General features: G+C 48.4%; 1 protein-coding gene across 2 annotated transcripts in view; it reads left to right on the forward strand.

Annotated features, from left to right (window-relative positions):
* CLPB (ClpB family mitochondrial disaggregase) overlaps positions 1-20,771 on the forward strand; it is a 70,738-nt gene that overhangs the window by 16,002 nt on the left and 33,965 nt on the right. For both annotated transcript variants that reach the window (XM_081860323.1, XM_081860324.1), the window contains exons 4-6: positions 4,801-4,904; positions 8,935-9,063; positions 20,125-20,222. In XM_081860323.1, the coding sequence (XP_081716449.1) occupies positions 4,801-4,904; positions 8,935-9,063; positions 20,125-20,222 (331 nt within the window). The remainder of the gene's footprint in view (positions 1-4,800; positions 4,905-8,934; positions 9,064-20,124; positions 20,223-20,771) is intronic.

The following is a 20,771-nucleotide window of genomic DNA, read 5'->3' on the forward strand; positions in this document are numbered from 1 at the left end:
TCCCAGGACAATCGCCGTGTCTCCTTGTAACCTTTAAAGGCAGCTCTTCAGTCTACAACTAAATTCAATTAGTTTTCTTATTTAAAGATGGAGTGAAAGAGGGCGGGGGGAGAGAGAGAGAGAGAGAGAGAAATCCAATTTTCGGAAACGTGGGACAGCCAGTTGGAATGGGCTTTGATGTTACAACCTCTCAGGGGCGCTTTACTTAGTCACAAGTTCATAAGCAAAAAAGGCCTAATTATTTGGGAAAACACAGGATTAAACGGGCTCACAAAGGCCGAATATCCGCTCTCGGGCGACGCGATACGAATCCATGTGCCGAGTTCCTGTGTGGTGCAAACTTTGATGTGTGCTATGACAAGCTGAAAGTCGTGACCCCCTCGGGGAGCTCCTTAAGACAGGCCAAGAGGCAGGGGGTGGGCCCTGGGGGTCTGTTTGTTTAACTTTGATGTCCGAGCAGCAACGGGCTCCCTTGTTTGCGGGGCTGCGGAGGGGTGGGTTGAGCGCCCCCCTCCGACCTTTGCAGGTGGACAATGGCCAGCGGTGGAGTGTGACGATTGTTGACCATTCCGAGTGGCTGGTGGACCAGAACAGGGTTTCGGGAGAAAGGCTGTTCATGGTACAATAATTGCCCCAGATGGTTCCTCATCCCAGCCTTTGCCCAGCGTTAAGCCTTTTATCTGCAAGAGTGGCTGAAGCTCCGACTCTGTGCTCGCCTGCCTGCCTGCCTGGTGCAGAACCAGTGTGGTTTCTTGGTTAAGGCTTGGTACAAAATGTTTGTGAGAGTGGCGGCTTAATCTAATTTCTTTCTTTCTTTTTATAAGAAAGGTCCTTGGATAAATGGCTCTCATTGGGGCCAGCCTCTGAGAATATACAGTGGTACCTCAGGTTAAGTACTTAATTCGTTCTGGAGGTCCATTCTTAACCTGAAACTGTTCTTAACCTGAAGCACCACTTTAGCTAATTGGGCCTTCCGCTGCCGCCGTGCTGCTGCTGTACGATTTCTGTTCTCATCCTGAAGCAAAGTTCTTAACCCGAGGTACTATTTCTGGGTTAGTGGAGTTTGTAACCTGAAGCGTATGTAACCTGAAGCATATGTAACCCGAGGTACTACTGTAATGAGAAGCTGATGAAGTCAGTGTCATAGTTTCCCCTCTTGCAGTCAGAGGATAATACAGTGGTGCCCCGCAAGCCGAACGCCTCGCAAGATGGAAAACCCGCTAGACGAAAGGGTTTTCCGTTTTGGAGGCGCTTCGCAAAACGAATTTCCCTATGGGCTTGCTTCGCAAGACGAAAATGTCTTGCGAGTTCCTGCGGGGTTTTTCCCTCTCCCCCCCCCTTTTCCTAAGCCCTAAACCGCTTATCAGCTGATCCGCTGATAAGCCGCTTATCAGCTGATTCGCTAAACCGCTAATAGCGCTAATCCGCTAAGCTGTCAATGGGCTTGCTTCGCAAGACGAAAAAACCGCTATACGAAGAGCCTCACGGAACGGATTAATTTCGTCTTGCGAGGCACCACTGTACAGTGGTACCTCTGGATGCAAATGGGATCCATTCCAGAGCCCCGTTCACATCCTGAAGCGAACGCAACCCGCGCATGCCTGGGTCGCGATTCGCCACTTCTGCGCATGCGCGTGACGTCATTTTGAGCGTCTGCACATGTGCGAGCTGCGAAACCCAGAAGTGACGCACTCCGTTACTTCCGGGTCACCACGGAGCGTAACCTGAAAACGCTCAACACATTTAACACGAGGTATGACTGTACAGAGGCATTGCCCTGATTCTCATTCTTCCGGTTTCCCTGGGCTTGGAGCTCTCCTTGCAAGACACACCTTCCGTTTACTCTAAGGGACCTCCGTTTGAAATGGACCTCAAGAGGTTTGCAGCCTGGTCTATTACATGGTTGTTTTTAATATAGGGCAGCCTTCGCCAGCCTGGTGCCCTCCGGGTGTTTGGGCCAGCTGGGCTCGATGGGAGTTGTAGTCCAAAACATTTGGAGGGCACCAGTTTGGTGGCAGCTGCAGCTGCTTCGAGTTGTATGTACGTCAGGGGCAAGCGAGAACCGTTTTGGGAATTCCTGCTCCAAATAGTTTATTCATGCACATCACACGTCCCATCTCTCAGTGGAAGTGCACCGTGGAATAGGAGTGATCCTCAGTTGCTGCAGCTGCTCCAGAGAGTGCAGACCTGGGTGGGAATAGCTGCCTAGGCTCTAGATTTTTGTTCGCAGGTAACCAGAGCTGTGGAAGCAATTGTAAGCAATAAAGAGTTAACCACCTACCGTGTGCATGCCTTTGAATGGGAAGCACCCTTGATACCTTCCCTCCAGAGCAGGAGAAAACAATCTTGTTCCAGCTTCCATGTGACAGCCCATAAACCTTTCTAGGTTAGCGGCCATCATTGCCTCTTGTGGGAGCAAGTTCTGTAATTCAACTGTGCACTGCGGGAACATGGACTTCACCTTTTTCTCCCTCTCTGTGTTGTGCTTGTCACTTGAGGTCCACGTTGACCACCGGCTGCCTTGATCTACCAGATCTGGCTGCTGCTGTCCAGCGGCCCTGGCTCATTCTTCCAGCAAACTCCCATTCCTTCTTTTCAGGGGGTTGGACTAGATGACCCTCAGGGTCCCTTCCAGCTCTGCAGCTCTTTGAGTCTATCAGTCCAGCTGTCGCGGCGCAAGCGTCCCTTCCAGCCCTTCCTCCCGATCACGTCACCCGGCCGCTAACAGCAGAAAGCACTTTTGCCGTCATCGATTTAATTGCCTGGTGAACTTTAGTTAAAGGCTGCCCTCTGGGTCAATGCAGATTTTTATATATGTGCAGATGAGGAGGCTCTGCTGCTAATGCAATTAAGACCTGATCAGCAAATTAAAGGCCTAGTTTGTTGAGGCAATTGAGCACCAGCTCAATCACAAGTTATTGAAACTCACAAGGCTGCCTGCTTCATAATGTATTTAGTGAGCCCCTCTTATGAGGGGCAGGGGGTGGGCTTCACTGTCTGTGTCACACACACACACACACACACACACCATGGGACTCAGGGTCACTTCACACATCACACAAGAACACGAGAGACCAGGATGCCCCCTGTTTCCCTTTTTTAAAACCCCACATCTGCTGTCTCTGTGCCAGGGGGCTGTGGTTTGTTTCGAAGTCCTCATGCAGCAAGCAAGAGCCCAAAGCCTCGGTTCCTGCAATAGTCATGTGCTGCACCCATCTTTGAAGCCTGTGAGATTTTGTGATACGTGAAATGGGACTTTGGGAAACATTCACACCTGAAGTTATCAATGCCACTTTTGAAAAGGGGCAGAAACATTATTCACTTAATTGATGCAATAAATCAGCAGGAATTCTGATTGTAGAGTAAAATTTGCATCATTCTTTCGGGTAGCCTATGGAGCTGTTGAAAAGCTGGGACTCTGAAGTTTTGAAGGAATAACTCTTCTCTGATCCAGCTGGCTGTAATTTGGTAGCAGGATTCTTGATTTCTTGTTCTTTGTTTAAAATAACTAAATCTCTCTCTCTCTCTCTCTCTCTCTCTCTCTCTCACACACACACACACACACTTGTTTTGATCAGTTTGTTGTTGTTACGATCTCATAACCCACCCACCTCCAAGGCCTGCCAAGTCCTGTGATAGGATATAAATACAACAAATGAATAAAAATGACTTTTTAATGGCTATTTTACTTCTCATTCACCTTTGCAAAGGCTAATTTGCTTGAAAGTTGGAGTATGTTTTGTTACCTGCCAATTGGACAGGGCCAATCAATATCTGCAATTGCTCAAATGTCAGGCTGCCTCTGCGAAAGGGAACAGTGGTAATGTGAGCTGCCTGGAGGGGGTGGCCTGCCATTTTCTTGGGACATTAGGCTGAAGGGCAATTGTATGTGAAGAAGACCTTTTATAGCCTCTCCATAGATCAGGCTGTTCCTTCCACTTCCTGTTTACAGCAGTCCACGTCAAACCAGGCATGGGGTGTGTGGCATAGTAGGGGTGAATCCAGGCTGCTCCAAATGGGGACGCCTCGGTGCCTGCAGTGCTGCAGGTGGCTCAGGCCAGTGAGCCAAGGGGCAATGCCGCAGAGGGAGGGGGCAAAGGCTCATCACCGCACATCCTCTTTCCAGGGGGCCATTCTGGGCTCAGGCAGAATATAGGGACAGCCTCGCTGGAGCAGACCATATCTTGTCTTCTGTTTTCTCAGCTCCCAGCTTTGCTTATTTGAAAGTGAGCCCCCTTGCCCACCCCAACAATACCTTGCTTAGCTCCTTCCCAAGAGAAGTTCAGGAACCAGGCAGAGGGCCTTCTCGGTGGTGGCACCCACCCTGTGGAACGCCCTCCCACCAGATGTCAAAGAGAAGAACAACTACCAGACTTTCAGAAGAAATCTGAAGGCAGCCCTGTTTGGGGGAGCTTTTAATGTTTAACAGACTATTGTATTTTAATATTTTGTTGGAAGCCGCCCAGAGTGGCTGGGGAAACACAGCCAGATGGGCGGGGTATAAATAATAAATTATTATTATATTATTATACACCTTTAGATGCCAGACAGAAATGTTCCTTTTTAACCAGGCCTTTGGTTGATCTGCTTTACATCCTATTCCCTTTTAAAATGTATTTTTTTGGGGGGGCGGCTATTGGGTTGTTTTTATTTTAATTATGTATTTTGTGGTTTTATAACTTGATTTTATTCTGTGAACCACCCTTAGACCCCCGGGTATAGGATGGTGTATAAATAATAATAACTATAATAATAATGTATATACATTCAATAATATATATATATATTATTTTTGAACAGTGTGGTAAAGCTTCTGCTCACGGCCGGAGCTGACCCAAACCTAGGAGATGAGTTCAGCAGCGTCTACGAGACGGCCAAAGAGAAAGGGCTCCACTCCCTGGAAGGTAACGCAACACGGTTTGTTTGTTTTTCATTTATTTATTTCATAAATAATCTATGCACTGCTTGATTGCAACAAAAACCTCAAAGTGGTTTACAAAAAGATAAAATAAAAAGTCACAACCATGCTTTAAAACATACAAAAGTTAAACTAGATTAATAATACCTCAATTTTCTAAGCATAAATAAACTCAGGACCACCTGCTGAACAATGGTTGATGGTTCAGGACAGAAAAAAGAAAGTCCTCCTTCACGCAGCACAAAGTTAAACTAAGGAAATCTCTCCCAGAGGAGGCAGCGACGGCCTCCTAACTTGGATGGCGTGAAAGGGGCTTAGACAAATTCATGGAGAATAAAGCTGTTCACAGCCACTGCCTGCGATGGTTATGCTCTGCCCTCCAGTAAATGCTTCTGAATACCAGTTGCTGGAAACCACAGGAGAAGAGAGGAGAGGGCTGCTCTTGTTCTCTGGTTCCGCTTGTGGGTTTCCTGTAATGGGCATCTGGTTGGCCACTGTGGTGAGAACAAGATGCTGGACAACATGGGCCTTTGGCCTGATCCAGCAGCTTCTTGTTAGGTTCTTACATTGTCTGCCGTGGTCTCTAATAATAGGTAAAGGTATTAGTAGGTAAAGACGTCTATTTTACCTACACTTGAGTATATATTGCACAATGTGGACCTAAAAGATGCCAGATTTCCCTTCCAGCTTACATCTTGCCTTCTCTACCTGTATGATCTGGTCCATACGTCTGCAACTTTCATTTCTGTTGCTTTTCAGACAACGTAAGGTCTTACACATCGCCTCATTTTTCTCTCTGGCAGCAGCAGAACGGAAATTTTGCAAAGGGCTTTGCTGTTCTCCAGCAATGCCATTTCTTTGAATGCTAACCTGAGTTGCCATTTATTTAGGAAAGGCCAGTCAAGGTTAAAAGTCAGGGTCAGCAGATCAAATTTCAGAGCAAAAGGAAAAGAAAGAAGAGTACTTGCAGGCGTGGGCTCTTCTCTAGCACTGAATGCAAAACAACATCTTAAACAAAGGAAAGCATCTTCCCAGACTTTGTTTACATCGAGAATATATCAACTAATGAATTAATTTGGTGGGGAGGGGCTGCATCCTCTCCCTTTCCATCTATAAAACTTTTTGGCTGAGGAGGGGAGGAGTGAGATAGCTGGAGTGGAGGAAAATACAGCCACTCAGAAGGAAGTTGCATTAATTTTGAGGGTGGGGGTTGACATGTTTTATTAAAAAGAATAAATTCAGCTGCATTTTTTTGAGAGCAAGAGGGAGGGAGGGAGTAAGGAGACTGTGCATGCGAGAAAGAAAAACTGCCTTTGTTTTGCAGGCTTATTTTTAACGATTTGCATATTTTGTGTATAAATTTTTTTTTTCTTCATAAAAGCATCCAAATCGGGGGAGCTGTGCGGCAGGGCCTCCACGCGCAAAATATATTACAGACATTTATATGGATGGCAGGGAGGGGAGATGGAGAGCTGAAAATTTCCAGGCTCCCCCGTGATTGATGGCAGGCGAGGCTCCCCTTGACGCTTTATTGAGTTTCCGATGATTATCTCTCGCGGAGACATTTTTTACGGATGACGGCCGAGCTGTCACGGCGGACCACGGGGGGAAAAGCAGCCCAACAATAATAACGCTTTAATCTTTTTACTGCACTGCTCCCTAGTATCTCAGATTCATCTTCCCTGACACCAGCCACTTGATTATCCTGCCCCTCCCTGGATAGGCAAAGGAGAGCAGGGAAGCAAACAAACAAACAAACAAACAAATAAGCAAGCATATCTCAATTCCCCCCCCCCCCGGAAAAAACACCCCCTACACAAAGCATGGTCATACAAAAGTCACACCAATTGCTACTTCTGTAGGTGTTGAGGTTTATTAGCAGTGATGCCAGACAGGAGAGAACCCAGCTATTAATTACAATATTTTAGATGTGGCTCCTTTTATAACTTGGGTTTTTTTGGAGGGGGGGAGTGGAAGGCGGTGGTAGGAAGGCGCCATAGACGCCGTTTGCTGCCGAGGAGCCGATCTGAGCGCCTGTTCCCTGATCCTGCTAAGCGCTACTTGCCCCAAGAATGGGGAGAGAAGGAAGGGCTCAACTTTGCAGGGATGCCTCCACTGCAAAGATCCTGAGCCAATTCCTGAGCTGGCTTAAGTGCCTCTGCTCTTCCCAGGAGCCCCCTGGGGAAGGAGAGCCAACCAGAGATCCCTTCACCCAGAATTCACTGGCTGTTGGGAGGGGGGCACTTGAAGGAGAGTCAGCCCACGGCACTTTCTCTGGTCTAACACCAGCGGCAGCCTTGCACAAGGGATGGAGCCTGGGGAAGAAATCACGGTCCATCCTCCAGACGGTTTCCTTGTTTGAAGAGCATCACAAGGGGCTGGGGGCGTGGCTTAGTGGTACCTTGCATGGGTTGTGCATGGGAAAGGCAGTAAATCTGGAAAGGGCCTTGGGCTCCCACAGCGCTGGGCAGGGTGCTCTGACTTCTTTTTTTAAAAAAAATAATATTTATTCCAGTTTTAAAGGTTACAAAAAGAAAACACCAAATTAAGCAAGAAAAAACAAGACAATACATTACAATAGGTAAAAACAAACAAACGAACAAAAAAACACAGAAAAATACAAACAATTAAGAAAAGAAAAAACAATTCAAACCTTCCCATAACTTATTTTTCATTTGCTTGTTTCCTTGACCTCCTCACACCTCCCTTTTTTGTATTCTAGTTCAGTTAGATATTTCAGCAAATCCTTTCCATCTTTGTTTTTATCTTAATAATTTATCTTGATATACTGTAATTTTACATTCTCTTCTTTCACCATTTAACAATCCATTTTTACTTAGTCCTTTATAACATTTCTGCTAAAACCACATAACTTCATTCCAGCATCCTTCAGGGTGCTCTGACTTCACTTAAAACAATTCTGTGCATTGTGTCCTTGTGTCTCTCTGCCCATCTCCCCTGCGCACACCGTGTCCAGGAACCCTAAAGTCTTGAATCAAGCAACAAGAAGCCTTTTGCTCAGGGGATTTTAATAAACCACTTGGGTTCTTTTTATTTCATTCATTCATTCATTTTCTTTGTATGCCGCTTTTCCATCCAAAAAAAACAAAAACAAAAAACCATGCTCAAAGCTGCTTGCAACAAAGAAACAGAGATGCATTTCCTACGAACTTTGCAAAAACAATTTCATAATATCGTAGTGAAACAATAACAGCAACCATATCACAGCATAGCAAATCAATAGCATACAAAAAAACCCCCCACATTCTAATTCTAGAAATATAACGAGATTACTTAAACATTATTATTGTTGTTGTTGTTGTTGTTGTTGTTGTTATTGTTATTGTTATTATTAGAATTTGTATACCGCCCTATAGTATTATGTCTCAGACCACATACAATGTAGTCACATTTTCAGATTCGTTTCTGTAGCCATGAGGACTAGCGGCATTGATATTTGCAGTCTTCCTCTCAGCCTGCAAAACACATTAATTCCATCAGATATTTGAAGAGCAACAGCAGGGGTATACCCAAATCCTTTCCTGGAGGAGCAGGCTTATCAGTAGCTATGCCACGGGTAGGCAAACTAAGGCCCAGGGGCCAGATCCGGCCCAATCAACTTCTCAATCAAAGCCTGCAGACGGTCCGGGAATCAGCGTGCTTTTACATGAGTAGAATGTGTCCTTTTATTTAAAATGCATCTCTGGGTTATTTGTGGGACATAGGCATTCGTTCATATATTTTTTTCAAAGTATAGTCTGGCCGCCCACAAGGTCTGAGGGACAGTGGACCGGCCTCCTGCTGAAAAAGTTTGCTGACCCCTGGGCTCTGCTCTGTCTCCACAGTTAGAAGCAACAATGCTTCTTAATGCCAGTTGCTGGAAGCCACAGGAGGGTTCTTGTGCTCGAATCCTGCTTGCAGGTTTCCCACAGGCATTTGAGAAACGGGCATGTCTCAGCTACTTCTCCTCCATCCATGATTCATCTTCTCCCCCTGCCATCCCCTTCCCTTTGCAGTTCTGGTCACACGGGAGGACGACTTCAACAACCGCCTGAACAACCGGGCCAGTTTCAAGGGCTGCACAGCTTTGCATTATGCTGTGCTGGCAGACGATTACTCCACGGTCAAGTTGCTTCTGGATGGAGGTAAGGGAAGAGCCGTCATTACTGGGTGTGGGGAGGGCAAGGGGGGCCCACTGCCCGCTGGAACTTTGGGCGCAGAATCTGATGATAGAGGAAGCATTTTTAGTCAGCATAGTTGTTGCACACACAAAAAAGAAAGAAAACAGCTCACATTTTCTTTTTCTTTACATATATTTACTACTTGGCAGGTATAATAACAGATGCCAAATGAAATAAAAATATAAAATAATGTCTGGAAGTAAACATAAAGGAACGAAATGATAATATTTATTGTCATTGTCCCATACAGAACAACGAAATTGAAAAATCTACATAAGACATTCGAAAACCCAACAAGCCTGCTATCCCAGCTATCCCAACCTGGTTAGCCCCCTAAAAACTCTGATACCCTATTTTCAAATACAATATACTCCCATACAGATTCCTTACAATGCGTTTAAAGCCAAAATCACACTTGGGTAGAAACTGTTTCTCAGGCGGCTAGTCCTAGTCTTGATAACCCTGGACCTTCTTCCAGAAGGCAGAAGCTGAAAGAGATCATTTCTGGGCTGCACACTATCCTGCGCTATCTCTGCAGCTTTCTTATGGCACCTGGAAGCATAGATTTGATCCAAGGTGGGAAGAGTGCACATATTTCCATACCCAAATCAAAAATAATAAATTAATATCACAAGGTTCCAAGTAACATAATTGGGTTTATATTATCCTGCACCTTATTATTCCAAAACATTATTAAAAAATTCTCAATAAAGGCATTGTCTTGATGTCTGCCCTCTCAGCTTCTTGCCATATACGTAAGTTTAACCTTGCATACCACGTCCCAGATTTCAGTGGTATATTCTCACATTTTCAAAATATTTAGCGGGGGCCTTGCTCTCCAGAGCCCCTGCATGGTGCTGCTTCATTGACTCCTCGTCTCGGCCTCTTGTTCAGTAGGGACTTGTGGGTGCTGGAGAAGGCAGGCAGGCAGGCTGACCTCAAGGAGAGGGGCCAGCTTCTGGTGCTCCTCTGAGCCCTGGCCCCACGGCACTGGGAGATTTGGAGCTTTGCATGAGGGGCTCTTTTCATGGATGTTTGGGCAACTTGCACGCCATTTTGGGGGGCTCCTTTCACGTGTGTTTGGAGAAGCTTTTAGTCAAACAGAAGCGAGGTGGGCTGGCGCAAGGGTCATGACCTCCTCTTTGGGGCTTACTTAGTTTAATGTGCTCAAGCCCACATTCTCAAAGCCTAGTTTCCCAGGGAGACTCCCAACCTGTGGCTTCCCTTTGTCCTGAATGTGGACGTCCTCCCGCCTGCCTCCCCCAGTGCTAGTCCTTACTACAATTATCCCAGCCCCCCAGCACACCCCACCCCCAGTGCATTCTTCGGATTTTGTTCCAACTCCATCGGAGTCTTGATGGTCTTTTAAAAGCTCGCTGCCCTTTGTGAAGACAATGTTGCCATGTGCTGTGCCTTTGACATTCGAGAGCTGGGCGCTTCCTCCGCGCCCGAACGGAACAGGCGCCCTTTGCCCTCTCCTTTACACTCTTCCCACACCTGCCTTTTTTCCAGAGTGCCCTCTGGTCTGGCCAACACTTCCTCCTCTGCTGGCCACTCTGCCCTCGGGGCCAAAGCCATTAACCACCCAGGCTCCCCGCCTTCCCTTAAACAGCCACCTCGTCCTTCGGTGGGGGTGGGGGTGCTGTCCCTTTCAGCCCCCGCGGCCTGGCGAGAGGCAGCTTCCACCTCACTCCGTCGCCGTGGCCTTTGGCGGCCCCCTCGCTGAATCACTTGACCCTTCCTTGTGGTCAGCCTGTCCGTGCCCAGCAGACCGCGAGATGCGAGTCCCCTCTCTCTGTGGGCCGCTGGCGGGCTCCTGACCTGCGCTGACACCACTCAATGGCCTGCGTGGGAGAAGGAGTGCCCGCCTCGCAAGGCACGTTTCAGGCTTCATTCAGCCCATTCCATACCCGATCGATTCTTGGGTTTTGTGTTCCTTTTATTGGCCCAAAGCAAGCAGCACGCGCAGGTTGGTGGGGGCTTAATAATGCACGCTGCCTTTTGAAAACGGTCGCTGCATATTATTATGGGGCTTAAAACTTTCCTCCACCTTCTTGCTCTGGGGCATTTTGCAGCCAGAGAGCAGCAATCCTTGGTGATGGAAGGTGGAGGAAGAGGAGGAGGGTAGCGTGCCCTGGTTCTATAGGGCTGAGTCCTTCCGCTTCTTCTGTGGCAATGTCCCTGTCCCTTGATGGAATGAATGGGGCAGCCAAAATTAGCAAAGGGGTGGAGCAACTCCCCAGTGAAGAAAGGTTACAGCATTTGATTTGGAACTTTTTCACTGAGAGAAAAGGCGAATAAGAGGGGACGTGATAGAAATTTATAAAATTATGTGTGGCATGGCGAGAACAGATAGAGAAAAGTTTTTCTCCCTCTCTCCTAACATGAGAGAACTTGTGAACATCTAATGAAGCTGAATGTTGGAAGATTCAGAACAGGCGCAAGTTAAACAGCCACAGGAGGCGGTGGTGGCCACCAACCGAGGTGGCTTTAAAAGAGGACCGGACTAATTCATGGCAGGAAGGACTGTCAGTGGCTAATTAGACTAATGAATTAGTCTAATTTTGATTAGTCTAAATCCACCGTTGGAGCCAGCCGTGCTTCTGAATACAAGTTGCTGGAAACAGCAGGAGAGGAGAGAGCGGCTCTCATGCTCAAATCCTTCTTGTGGGTTTCCCATTAGGGCATCTAGCTGGCCGCTATGAGAATAGAATGCTGGACCAGATGGGCCATTGGCCTGATCCAGCAGGCTATTATGTTTATACCATGTCTGGATTCTTTGGTTAAATAGGATAGCCCTCTGCTTCATTGGCTGATTTAGTTTTTCCTCAGAAGGTGAAATACTAATTTGCTCATGTTCCTGATTACCTTAAAACAACTCAGGTGGTAGGTGTGCACCTAGAATTGCATAATGTGGAATTGGCCCTTGCATTCTCTGCTCTAGACTCGATGCCCTACAGACCTCTGTTTTTTCACAGGCCTCTTAGCAGCGTATTTCCATGAATGGAAAATACCAGCGCCCTTGTCTCACCCCTGCCATTTGTGCAGGGCAAAAGGCAGGAAGGACCGTTGTGTGTAGACTCTTGCCCCAGCGCAGCGCCCGTCTCCGTCATTCGCATAGCAAAAGACTGTGGTCCGGTCCAGTGATGTAGGTTCGGATGATTGCAATGCTGGTGTCTCATCAAACAGAGCTATGGAGAGGTCAGGTGTGGGCACAGAAGGGAATGTGATGGAAGAGGACTCCTTAACAGGAGCACTGACAACCCCCTTTGCATTTGCACCTTATGAGTGCAAATGCAGAACTTACAAGGTTGTCCATTTCCAGTCTCCACTTCCAAACAGACCCCACGATTTTGGTTCGGAAGAGGATGTCGCGCTTGTCCCAGTGCAGTTGCCACTCTTCCTCCCACGTTGTGGGTTTGCCCTTAAAACAGAGGAGCATCTGCCAAGGTCCTGCTTCTCTGTGCCTAGATCTCTCTCTCCCTTTCTCTCTCTCTCATCCTGCTCATATTTACAAGAGAATGTGATAAATTCCGTATTGATTCCTTCTGTTGCACTGTAAATTTTGCAAAAGATGATTAAATAGTGCAATAGAGTCTGCCAGCGCCAGGGCTCAATATGTTGTGGGCCGGCGGTATCGACCCCCCATATCTGAAGGCAGCGAGCTCCAACCCCAGCAGCCCCAGACCAGTAATTAAACTCCGGCGAGACTGGGATGTAAAAGCCAATCTTGTCACGGCGTCGAGGGCTCCAGCGTCCCGACACGGGGAGCGCAATAAGCGCCTGACCAGCAGCAGGTTTATGTCTGTGTCGAAGCTTTTAAGAATAGTTTCCCCACAGGGTGGGGAGCAAATGGAGCCCTCGGAAGTCTTTCTGGGCACAGAGGTTTTCGCACTGACACGACCATTTGTAAGACATTTAATAGCACCATATAAAGGGAACGGGGCGGGAGAATGTGTGTGTGTGTGTGTGTGTGTGTGTGTGTGTGATAGGAGACAGACGTCACTGACTCTTGCACTTGTTTTTTCCTTGCTGCACACACGGGGCCAAGAAGGTTCACACATTCGTGGCAGCATAGGAGAGGAGGAACCGTACCCCTGTTAAGTGGGGAGTGGGGTCCGCATGTCTGAATTCCCCCTCAAAGAATGAAGTCAGTGGCCCTGGAAAGTTAGGAGGAGGGTCAAGCCCTAATTCTCCATGACACACCGACTTTCCATGCGCCAGGCCATTTTTGACATTAGAGAGCAACAAGAATGTAAGAAGATCCAGGTGAATCAGGCCAAGTGGATCTTCTCTACAACATTTGACAGAAGGAGAAGTTTCCATTCATGTTTGGGTATCAGGCATCCTGTTTTCACAGTGGCCGACCAGATACTTGCAGGAAAGCTGCAAGCAGGAGTCGAACACAAGAGCGCACCCGCTTCCTGTCCAACTGTGGAGGCAGAGTAATAGCCTTCAATTGCCCTCTTCTCCATGAATTTGTCTACTTCTCTCTTGAAGCCATCCAGGTTGGTGGCCATCACTGCCTCCTGTGGCAGGGAGTTCTGTAGTTTAACTATGCGCTGCATTAATAAGTCCTTTCTTTTATCTGTCCTGAATCTTCCAAAATTCAGCTTCCTTGGATCTCCACAAACTCCAGTGCTAGAAGAGAGGGAGGAAACATTCCTCTGTCCAGTTTATTTCTTTAATTGATAACTCAAGAGCATATGAGCAGTCCTGCTGGATCAGGCCAAAGGCCCATCTAGTCCGGCCTCCTGTTCTTACAGTGGCCAACCAGATGCCGCAGTGGTAAAACCGCAAGCAGGATCCGAGCACGAGAGCATTCTCTGGCAAATGGTATTCAGAAGCATTGCTGTCTCAAACTGCAGAGGCAAAGCAGAGCCATTATGGCCAGTAGCCATTGATAGCCTCAGGGGACTAATGTAGTCCAGCACCTTGTTCTCCTAGTGGCCAGGCAGCTCTTACAGTCTGTTCTGCTTCTGGCCATTTAAAAACCAGCTCAGATGACGAAATCACACAGTACATCCAGAAAACTTTCAGATTCAAGCTTATATGAGGATCTAATCGGAGGGACTTTTCCAATTTGGGGCGCTTTTGAAAACCCTCTCTGAGTACACTCCTGCTGTGGGTAATGTGTTGCAGTGATGCTACAGCAGAAAGAGTTTGCTTTGCCTTAAACAGCAAGGTAGCATAAGTGAAGTGCTTTGCGCATAAGAACCTAAGAAGAGCCTGCTGGATCAGGCCAGTGGCCCATCAGCATCCTGTTCTCACAGTGGATTGTCAGATGCCGTAGTGAGAAACCCACAAGCAGGATTGAGCACAAGAGCAACTCTCCCCTCCTGCAGCATGAATTTGCCCAGTCCTCTTTTAAAGCCATCCGGGTTAGTGGCCATCCCTGCTTCCTGCAAAGGCAAGTTCTGTAGTTTTAACTATGCAGTACAGTGGTGCCTCGCAAGACGAAATTAATTCGTTCCGCAAGTTTTTTCTTCTTGCGAGTTTTTCGTCTTGCAAAGCACGGTTTCCCATAGGAATGCATTGAAAATCAATCAATGCGTTCCTCTGGAGACCATCCGGGGACAGAGGGGAAGCGCCGCGCGCCTTCCCCTCTGTCCCCGGACCTGTTTTAAAGCAAGGGAAGGGGCAGCGGGGAGAATCGCTTCTCCCCGTTGCCGCCCCTTGGTTCAAAAGGGGTCCGGGGACAGCGGGGAAGACGTGCTGCGCTTCCCCACTATCCCCGGACCTTGCGGGGCAAGCTTCATTTTGCGAAGCAAGCCCATAGGGAGATGCGTCTTGTGAAGCGGCTAAGAAAACGAAAAACTCCTTCGTCTAGCGAGTTTTTCGTCTGCCGAGGCGTTCGTCTTGCGGGGCACCACTGTATGTGAAGACGTCCCTTTCTTTTATCTGTCCCGAATCTTCCAACATTCAGCTTCGTGAGATGTCCCCAAGTTCTAGAGCAATTCTGTGGTGCTATGTAAATCATGGTTGCTGTTATGGAAAGATTCCCTGAGATCTGTGACTTGTTGCACCTCGGCTTCAGAATGTAAAAGAGCCAGCACAAGGGTGTGGGCCCAGAAGAGGAGACCTCGGCCCTTTTGGAGGCGGCTTGAGGGTGCCCAGCACCCCAGGTGTCCCGCCCTTCTGAGCTCAGTTGTATAAATATTCCGGGAAGTGGCTTTCACCTGTCAGGCCCAGATGAGACAGGTGACACTTTGTCGTCGGCAGAGGTGATTAGAACCATGAGCTGTTGGCAGAGAGAGCTGGATTTATTGCGGCTGGCGCAGAGCTGCTGCTATCTCCGTTTTTAAAAAGCTACCTGTGAAGTATCTGTGCCGCCCCATATCAGAAGCACGTTTATTTTACTGGAAAAAGGGTGATCATGTTAATTCAATCACGGTGAGGCTCAGGAGGACAGGAGTCTCTTTCTATTACTTTAACTAGCCATGTAGAGCAATAAGGATGTCAGGGCTTGTCAGAGATGATGGCTGATGACACGGCGTCATCCCTTGTACGGCTGTGAAGGCGGCTTCCTCCTGGCAAAGGCTGGACTGGCTGTTTTGGGGCTTGAAGTCAGTCCTGCTGACGGTAGGTGACATTTCATGCACTCATACACTTCCAAAGTCCTACTGTGACTTCCAGAGAAGAAACCTTGCAGCCAGTTTATTCCTTGTAGCTGATGAATATAGTTGCTGCTTTGGATATCTCTCTCGCATAGCAATTTTTTTATTTCTCTGCTTTGGATATCTCACTAGTACTGCAATGAAAATGATGGCGAGGGGCTACTCGGGTCGATGGAATAAAGCAACATTAGTGTGGAGACCCTACGGCTTTAAAGGACCAAGGGGGCAACCACTTATGTGGTGGGTGGACGATCTAAAACTAACAGCTGGTCTTATGTGGGTACAGACCAGAAAGCAATTGAGGGAACTTGGAAGAGATGTATATCCCCTGTAAAGAGAGAGGAAAGGGAGCAATTTTATCATGGAAGGGAAGTGCAACACAGTTCTTTCTAGAATCACAGAGATGGGGTGCTGCAGGCAGCCATCTCGTCCCACCCCTGACTGCTGCAAGTGGGAGGTTGCTCACCCCACAGAGCTCCACAGATGCAGGGGCACTGCTTTGAGTCAACAGGGGCTGTTGTGCATAGAGCCATAAGTCCAGACGATGCAAACAGGGTGAAACAAAGTGACATTCTGCAGGGATCAGCAATCATATGAGAGCTGGTCTGACCCGGAAGACACTTCCTTCTTTACCCCAGTATTTGACAGTGTTTAAGGCAGTGGGTGCTGGAGGAGACTCTTGAGAGTCCCATGGACTGCAAGTAGATCAAAGCGATCCATTCTGAAGGAAATCAGCCCTGAGTGCTCACTGGAAGGACAGATCCTGAAGCTGAGGCTCCAGTACTTTGGCCACCTCATGAGAAGAGAAGACTCCCTGGAAAAGACCCTGATGTTGGGAAAGATGGAGGGCACAAGGAGAAGGGGACGACGGAGGATGAGATGGTGGGACAGTGTTCTCAAAGCTCCCAGCATGAGTTTGACCAAACTGCGGGAGGCAGTGGAAGACAGGAGTGCCTGGCGTGCTCTGGTCCAGGGGGTCACGAAGAGTTGGACACTGCTAAACGACTAAACAACAAGGCAATGGGTGTATACAAAGCCCCTCCCATCAAACCATGCCACATTTTTGCTATGGAGCAGGACCCCATGCCAAGTGGCACACGGCATCCTCCTCTTCATCCCTCTTGATGACTTTAAAAGGGGATTAGACAAATTCATATTGCTGGCTGCTATCCATGATGTCTCCACAATTGGAGGCAATGATGTATTCAAATACCAGTTGCTGGAAACCACGGGAAAGGAGAGAAGAGGATGCTGGACTGGGTGGTCCAGAAGGCTCTGCTTATGGAAGGAGGGAAGGAGCCAGACTCTGAGAGCTGCCCGTTGCTGTATTTTTTATGTAAACAAGAGTACCTTATTGTGAAATTTGTTGTCATTATATTAATTATTAACAGTTGCAATGCCTTTCTGCACTACGGCAGCCAACAGCAAAATTATCAAGTACAAAATCAATACAAATACGACAAGCAACGAAGGCCAGGAGGAATTAGAACAGCAGGTTGCAAATGGAAGCAACTATAAACAAAAATGCCACTTTAACAAGCGGCTGCCAACAAACCTAAGAACCAGACTCCCTTTTCGAACATGCCCCCCCCCAACCCTCCGCCACAATGCGCAGAGATGGGTTTTGAAAGGGATCAGACAGAAACCCAAGGAGGATCGGATCTAGCCATGGGTGGGTCTGTGGGGCTTCCATGTTCAGAGGCAGTATACCTGTGAGTAGCAGGCAAACCAACTTGGCAGGGGGTGCTGAGGAGTCTGGCCTTTGTGGTGGCCTGTTTCCCAGATGCTTCCGGCTGGCCACTGCCTGGGACCGAGGCTGCTGGACCTGCTGGACCTTTGGGCTGACACCTTCTCTCGCATTTATATGCTGCCTCCTAAGACAGATTGGCACTCCTCCTGCCGCCCCTCCCAACTTTGTATAGGGGATTTGACAAAGTAGCATCCCAGCTGCAACCCCCCCTGCCCCCCCAGTCAGTCTCTCTCTCTTTTGCACATTTTCCTCAAACCCCCCCCCCCTTGCCCTGCAGTTATTAACAAGCCAAAGCCATCCGGCAGAGCCGCATACATCCATAATCTCTTCCCTCAGCCCTCCGTATTGACAGTTATCTGGAATCTGAAGGAATTCAAGACAAATGATTAAGAGGATGGAGTTAATAAAATTTGAAAAATTGAGACCTGTCAGTCCGCTAAACTTTTTTCAATACCACCGACAGGAACATATTTCCCCAATGAGTGACCTTCTGCAGCTGCTTGGGTCCTGCGCTGCTGGGGTGGCGTTGGGAGCGAGCCGGCCTGCTATTTATCAAATATTATAAGCCGGGGCCTACTAATAATATGAGCTGAGCTGGGGAGGGCAAAAGCAGGCAGGCAGGCAGGAGCAGCCTGGGGCGTTGCCCAGGTGTTGGCTCTCTGCCAGAGACAGCGAGTGGGAGGTGACAAATTGCATCCCATAACGGCTCAGGGAGGTTGGTGCCCTCTCAGCAGGCGTGTGCCCTGTGGTGGCATGGAGCGCAGTCCCTGCTCCTTGGGGCCAGCTGCCCCGACTCTGCAGAGGGGCCGAGGTCAGGCCAGGGCTCTGGGGGGAAAGCCAGTGGCCACCCTCTGCGAGGACAGCAATGATGGGTTAGCAAGTGTCTTGACACCCCAGTTATTTATTGAAGCATAATATTTTATTGCCGCCGGTACCGGAGGTGGCCATCGACCGCTTGTGTGAGCTTGGTTCTATCAATTATTGCAGCAATTAGTCAAGTCGTCAAAGCCATTAACAGGGGGATTAGGCCAATATTGGTTAGCCATTATTAATAGATCAACGGGAGGAAATTTAGGGTCTTCCATGAGGAAGGCAGAGCTGGCCTGGAGGATGCTTCTTTGGAGGGGCCCGAGGAAACTTCCTCCTCCTCTTCCAGAAGAGCACAAAACTGTTGTGTAAGAGAAAGAATTGTGCGTTAGATGTGGGTCACTGTCTCTTTAAAAGATATTGAGTGCCCAGGGCAGGCCGTATATAATCTCACCTGTTCTGATCATACTTTTTATTGGGCGCGACAAGGCTCACAACAGAAATTACTCTGCGTTGGATGTTTATGGAGCACATTTTTCATTCTGCAAGCAAATATAGATCCCTTTATGCCAGATGTTGGAAATAGCTAATCTCCCTCTCCAGGGTTCGTAGCAGCAGATCAGCCAGTGCCAACAACGCCGTGACAAGGCGACAAGCAGAACGCTGTTCCCGTGGTTTGGAAATTGCACTGCAGGCACCAGGGTTCTACCGCGGAGCTGCCTGTTGCTGCTCTGAAAGCCCATTTGTGTGATGTGCGCATAGGCAGCTGCCTTAAAGCACCTCAGAACCTTAGTCCACTGAGGCTGGCATGGTCTTTTCAGACTGGAGGTCTCTAGCTGAGAGAAGCCCCTCTGCCATTTCTCTTGCTCAAGATCCTTTTAGCTAGAGGTTGAACTTCTAACTGCTTGATTCTGAACCTGGGACTTGGTGAGCAGAGCAATCTCCCTTCCGCTGAGTACAATTTCCACTCACTCCGGGGTCTTAGTGGACTCTGTCTCTAAGGAAGAGTTATTTCCCCTTCCCTGCAACCAGTAACATGCTCTCTTACACAAACAATTGTTATCCGAGGCCCTTCTTCACGTTCCCCTTCCATGGGAGGTCCAGAAGGTGGAGACAAAAGAGCGTGCCTTTTCGGTGGTGGCTCCCTGCTTCTGCTGTCTCTGGGGCAGCTCGCCTGCCTGGCAGCAGGCAAAAACATTTCATTTTAACCAGGCCTTTGGCTTTTTACTATAGTCTTTTAGAGTGATCTTTTTCTTTGTAAGTTGCTTTGAGTTACTGTGGCAAAAAAGCAATTAATAAATAACAGTAATACTGAGGCTCTTTAAAGGAAAAGCGATCCACCCACAACGAGCCACAAATGAAAAGGTACAGAGGTGAGATTGCACGAGGGCCCTGAACGGAGAGAGCAAAGAGTGGCTAAGGGGCACAGTCCCTTTCACCCCTCCTCCTCCTGCCATCTTTTGTTGTTATGTTGGATATTAGCAGCCCACAGCAGGGCAGTGTCCCACAGTGGAGGCCATGAAGTAAGAGCACCACGCCGAATTGCGGCCACTCCAGCAGGACTGTTGGAGTTCTGTCAGCCCTTGCCAGGAGAGTGGACAGCTTGCTTCTCCAATGGGGTGTTACGTTTGCCCCTGAGTTCTGCAGCTTCCTTTTGCCTAGGCCTCTTGTTCCTGGTGACACATCCCTTTTGCTGTGTCCTTTGACATCCGTACGTGTCACCGCTGGTGGCACATTGTCCCTTTTCTGATCAGAGCAAAGGTTAAAGAGGACCCCGGATAGCTCAGAGGCTGTAAGCTGCCCGTCATCTGACTCCATCGCACATGTTGAGCTCTGTCTTTTCCCTTCCAGGTGCCAACCCCCTGCAGAGAAATGAAATGGGGCACACGGCCGTGGATTACGCACGGGAGGGGGAGGTCATGAAGCTCTTGAAAGCGTCCGCAACAAAGGTGAGGATTCAAAGACTTGGCTCTCATGGGTTTCTCCCTCCCTCCTTCCCTTTCAGTGCCAAAATCCAGGGGTGGCATAGAAACTGTCCCAGGGTCTTGGCCTCAGAGAGAATGTTGTGAATTCGCTCTGTGCTCAGCCGGGGATCAAATCATATTCAGGGAATGGTTTCTGCTGTTAATAAATCCCACCAAAGCATTTCAGGTCACCTCCAATGTATGCCTGCCTTCCTGTTCCACCTTTCAGAGAGGTGGGCAGCAAATAAAGGGGTCCGTTGCCCTGCTGTGCCAATTTTCTGAAATTTGGGGGGTGGGTTCAGGGGCAACTCAAGTAGATGCTGGGCCCGCGCATGCAATTTGAATGCATCCATGGCTCATGGGACAAAGGTTCTGGGGTCTCACCGGGCTTCTTTGGACGCCGACAGCTCCCCTGTTGCTTCTGCAAGAGGCTGGATGTGAATGGGAAGGGTGGCAAACAACCATGCTTGGTGCCACCTTGCTGGCCGTGCGTCCTGTTGTGCTGCCCTCAGCAGAGAGATGGGGTAGAAAATA

This window comes from Podarcis erhardii (genome assembly GCF_964252035.2).
Source record: "Podarcis erhardii genome assembly, chromosome: 4".
Lineage (NCBI taxonomy): Eukaryota > Metazoa > Chordata > Lepidosauria > Squamata > Lacertidae > Podarcis > Podarcis erhardii.